General features: G+C 37.0%; 1 protein-coding gene across 1 annotated transcript; it reads left to right on the top strand.

Annotated features, from left to right (window-relative positions):
* The first annotated feature begins 665 nt into the window (after positions 1-665).
* On the top strand, positions 666-1,408 carry LOC107776822 (uncharacterized). Its single transcript, XM_075255874.1, has 2 exons — positions 666-994; positions 1,123-1,408. The coding sequence occupies exons 1-2, from the start codon at positions 666-668 to the stop codon at positions 1,406-1,408; spliced, it is 615 nt and encodes a 204-aa protein (XP_075111975.1).
* The last annotated feature ends 3,132 nt before the right edge of the window (positions 1,409-4,540 follow it).

Raw genomic sequence — 4,540 nt, 5'->3', positions numbered from 1 at the left:
ACAAATGCTTACTTGTTGCGAGTTATGTGGTGAAGGTCACACAAGTGACATATGTCCCGTGAATCCTGAATCAATTTACTATGTGGGGCAACAAGCTAGAGTGCCGATGAATCAATATGCTCAATATGGTAACACATACAATCTGAACTGGAGGAATCATCCTAACTTCTCTTGGGGAGGAAATCAGAATATCAGGCCTCAAGCGAATTACAATCATCCACCTCAACCCCTACACCAAGCAGAAGAGACTTGGACTGATATGATGAAAAATCTCTTGATAGACAATCAACAATTACGCACAGAATTCAGAAATCTAGAGAGGCAGTTTGGGCAAATGGCTAACAATCAGAATACTAGACCTGCTGGAGCTTTCCCGAGTGATACTAAACCTAATATTAAGGCTCAAGTCAATGTGGTTACCTTGAGAAATGGAAGAGGATTAGAAGGAGTTCCAGAGAAAAAGAAGTATATAGCTAGACCTGAAGGAGAATTAGTTCCTTAGCCCATTGAGGAGAATAAGAAAGAAAAACCAAAAATTGTGACAAGGCCACCACCCGTTTCCACAAAGACTGCAAAAGCAAAAAGATAATGCTATGTACAATAAATTCTTAGATATTTTGAGCCACATAAGTGTGAATTTACCTTTTGTAGAAATTTTGCAGGAAATGCCTAAGTATACAAGGTATCTCAGAGATATTGTGGCAAACAAGCGAAGACATATGGAGTTTGAAACATTTTCACTTACTGAAGAGTGTAGTGCTAGAGTTCAAAGTAAACTCCCTCCTAAGTTGAAGGATCATGGGTGTTTCACAATTCCCATGTCTCTTGGAAAACAAAAAGTTGGTAGAGCCCTATCTGATTTAGGGGCTAGTATAAATTTGATGTCATCCTCTTTGTTCAAGCAACTCGGATTGGGGGTGCTTAGACCTACTACAATCACTTTACAGTTGACAGATACGTCACTTGTTATGCCAGAAGGAATTATTGAGGATGTGTTAGTTCGAGTGGGAAAGTTTATTCTTCCTGCTGATTTTATTGTTCTTATTACGAGGCGGATGAAGAAGTACCCGTTATTTTAGGGTGACCATTCTTAGCTACTGGTGGAGCGCTTATTGATGTTAGGGAAGGAAAGTTGAAGATGAGAGTTGGTAATGAGGAAATTACTTTTAATGTGTACAAGGCACTTAAGCTCCCTAAGCATTATCAGGACTTGTGCATGATTACTACGGTAGAACTGAAGGGAATAGAGCAGAGTCCTGATGTGAATTATAGTGATTCGGATAGGACGACTGAGTTGGATGAGGTGGTGTTGCAAGGTCAGTGTGTAAGGATGATTGAGAAAAGAGCTAGAGATGAAAAAGGAGATCTTCTGAGAGAGTGTAAAAAGGCTAGTCTTAATGGGAGATAGAAGAAGAGAAAGCTCCCAACCTGAGCAGAGTAGCAGTGTCATGCCACGACGTTAAATCAAACGCTTGTTAGGAGGCAACCCATCTTTCCTGCTTTCTTTTATTTTTATTTTTATTTTTATTTTTATATTATTATTGTTGTAGTGTTATTTTTGTTTTGTATGATTATAAGAATAAGAGGTGTTTACCGTGAAAATGGTAATAACAATTAGATTTGATTTTGTGGTTCTAAAAATACGTGATCTATTTTTATGCTAGTTGTTAGGCAATAGATGCTAAGTGAAGGACTAGAAAATAATATAGTAGCTTGTAGATGGTGACATAATCAAACCGAATGGCTGGATATCGGGGCCTCGAGATCGAGTCGGGTGCCCGGCTAAGGGTCATCAATGGAGGATTAATGGTTATGATAAATTCTATGGCAGCTCTTTATGACCAATAATGAGCAATAAATGAAGAACAATAAATAGAACACAATAAGTATAAGCAATAAATGTAAGTAGAGAGATCAAGATAATATGTTAAGTTAGGAAGCGGAGGGAATGTTCTTGTCTATTCATTATTGAGTATCAGATCCCCTATAAAAATATCAAGGGTTCCCCTTATATATGAGGGGAAAATCCTAATATGACACATGTGTAATTATTACATAAAGTAGCTGGTACAACCACTCAATCAGCCTGGTGCAGGTTGTCACTATTTACGCAGGCGTTGTCAGAAAATACTGCTCCTAGGGAATTTCCCGCATACATACGATAAGCACCGGTTCATTCTGCCCCATCACCGGCACGAAGAGTCCTCGAAGACTCCAAACCCCGAGCTATTCTTCGGGCCCCTCGAGGTGAAATTATGCAATGCGTCGTCGACCGTAAAATTGATCTTCCCGATTTTAGCCGTATACATGAGGCAAAGTCATTGGAAGAGTGGAAAAGAGAGTTAGATGGTGAGAACTAAGTGTGGGTGACCGCACAAAGGACTATGAGCCGTTAATGCTTCGGCTTTTGGCCTTTCAGGGAGTTTCTTGTCCACCCTTGTTATTGTTTTGCTTTATTTGTGCATTTGGAACACAACACTCTTTTATGTTTAAGGTGGGAGAATTCTCTAGATGATTAGTAGGATGTAAAAAAAATGTTAACTTCTTATTTTTGATTTCGTAGTTGTGTAGTATTTTAGTAGCTATAAAAAAAAGGCAGAAAAATTGGACTTTTCCCGCCGATGGATCTCCTAGACAGTTTTTTTGAGGGATTTAAGTGTAACGAAAAAGGACAAAAAAATTTTCTTTGTAGGTAATGTAGTAATTCCCCCTTGATTTTTCTTTGTGACGCAGTTCTTTTCCAAGGGGTTTGTTTGAACCGGGTGTAGGTAGTTTTATTTTTTTTGGAGAGCAGCCATGGTGTTGTGAATTAAATTGAAGCAATATATCTTGATTTTGTGACGCTTACGCTCAGTTTTTGACTCTTGTATAAGTACCTTAAATTGTATTATATTAAATTGGCATAACTGCTTTGACTAGAGTGTCTTGATGAGTCCAATCCTGAGTGAGTTATGTGCCATGAATGTGTGAGGTTTGTGTGTTATTCTATGCATTGCATTTGATGTCTAGAACTTTCCCCATGTGTTTGCAAAGCGAAATAGTATATATATATATATATATATATATATATATATATATATATATATATATATATATATATATATATATATATATATATATATATATATATATATATATATATATATATATATATATATATATATATATATATATATATATATATATATATATATATATATATATATATATATATATATATATATATATAATTGTTATGTATCGTAGCTAAACCCGTTGAGCATGCAATCCTGTTTCTTTGGCACCCACATTACAAGCCTTACCCATTTGTTTGAATTAATCATCTATTTGAACCTTTTCACCTCTCATGAGCACTTGAATTGTTATGAACTTTGTAAAAGTTAAAGTGTGGGGTGGTTGGTTTGGCTTTTAAGCGGAACTAATGAAATAAGGAGAAAGGTGCACTGTTTTGAAAAAGTAAGAGCCACTTGAATAGAAAAAGAAGAAAAAACAATATAGTTATTGTGAGCACATGATTTTTGCTTCACGGAAACTATTCCAAAAGAAATCGAAAAAATAAAACAAGTTACCTTCGGGTACAATTTTGAGAATTTACGTGACATTTTGACACTTGGGACATTTTGACAATCCTCAGCGTGACATTTTACCGCCCCGCGAGGGGCGTAAGGGAGTTTTTCCAATTAAAGGACAATCAAAACAAGATTTATTATTAAGATTCAGAGTCGCCACTTGGGAGGTTTATGGTGTCCCAAGTCACCAGTTGAATCCCGAATCGAGGAAGATAATGACTCTGTTTAACAGTCCGCGAACCAGAAATCCGGATAAGGAATTCTATTAACCCGGGAGAAGGTGTTAGGCATTCCCGAGTTCCGTGGTTCTATCACGGTCGCTCAACTGTCATGTTTAGCTTATTTATCTGATTTTTTACATGTTGTAACTTATGTGCCGATTTTAATTTTTAACCGCTTTTATTCAATTTATTAAAGAAAATTGAACGTCGTCTGAGACATGTCTTTGGATTGCGCCGCATGAAATGAACCCGCAATCCTGAAAACATCCGATTCGACGTTTTGGATTTGGATTTGGGTCGCATGAAATGCACACCCGAGTTTAGGGATGATAACATTATTAGATACGCACCTAAAGATGCTAACGCGTTATTATTTTTGAGAAGGCCGTGAAATTCGCTAAATGGCCCTTCCCGAAATCTAAAGAGTCAATATCTACATTTGTGAGGGCCCCACAGTTTGTGATTTATTTCGGCGAGGCGCAACTCATTTATTTTAAGGATATCCTAAAGCGACTACGTTTTCTATTTCGTTTGTCTCTAGAATAAAAGAAGAAAAATACATAATTTATTTACATGCTTGAGAGTTATTATTGAAAAACTTCGAACCTAAATAGTTAACATCGAAGATAGACGGGAACATGGGGGCAGAACAGTTTTGGGCCCAGGCCCAGCATACCGGGCGCAGAACTGGACCTGAACTATTTCTATTTTTAGCGTCTGGTCTGCTACTTACTTGTACACTTTTTGGTA

Source organism: Nicotiana tabacum, chromosome 6, assembly GCF_000715075.1.
Source record: "Nicotiana tabacum cultivar K326 chromosome 6, ASM71507v2, whole genome shotgun sequence".
Lineage (NCBI taxonomy): Eukaryota > Viridiplantae > Streptophyta > Magnoliopsida > Solanales > Solanaceae > Nicotiana > Nicotiana tabacum.
Note: the sequence above shows the minus strand (reverse complement) of the source record. Positions and strands in the feature narration are given on the sequence as shown.

Excerpts from the sequence above, each read along its gene's own strand:
- LOC107776822 (XM_075255874.1), top strand. The coding sequence starts at position 666 with ATGCCTAAGTATACAAGGTATCTCAGAGATATTGTGGCAAACAAGCGA. Across the intron at positions 995-1,122 it reads GAAGGAATTATTGAGGATGT|GGAAGGAAAGTTGAAGATGA; the intron begins GTTAGTTCGAGT and ends TATTGATGTTAG.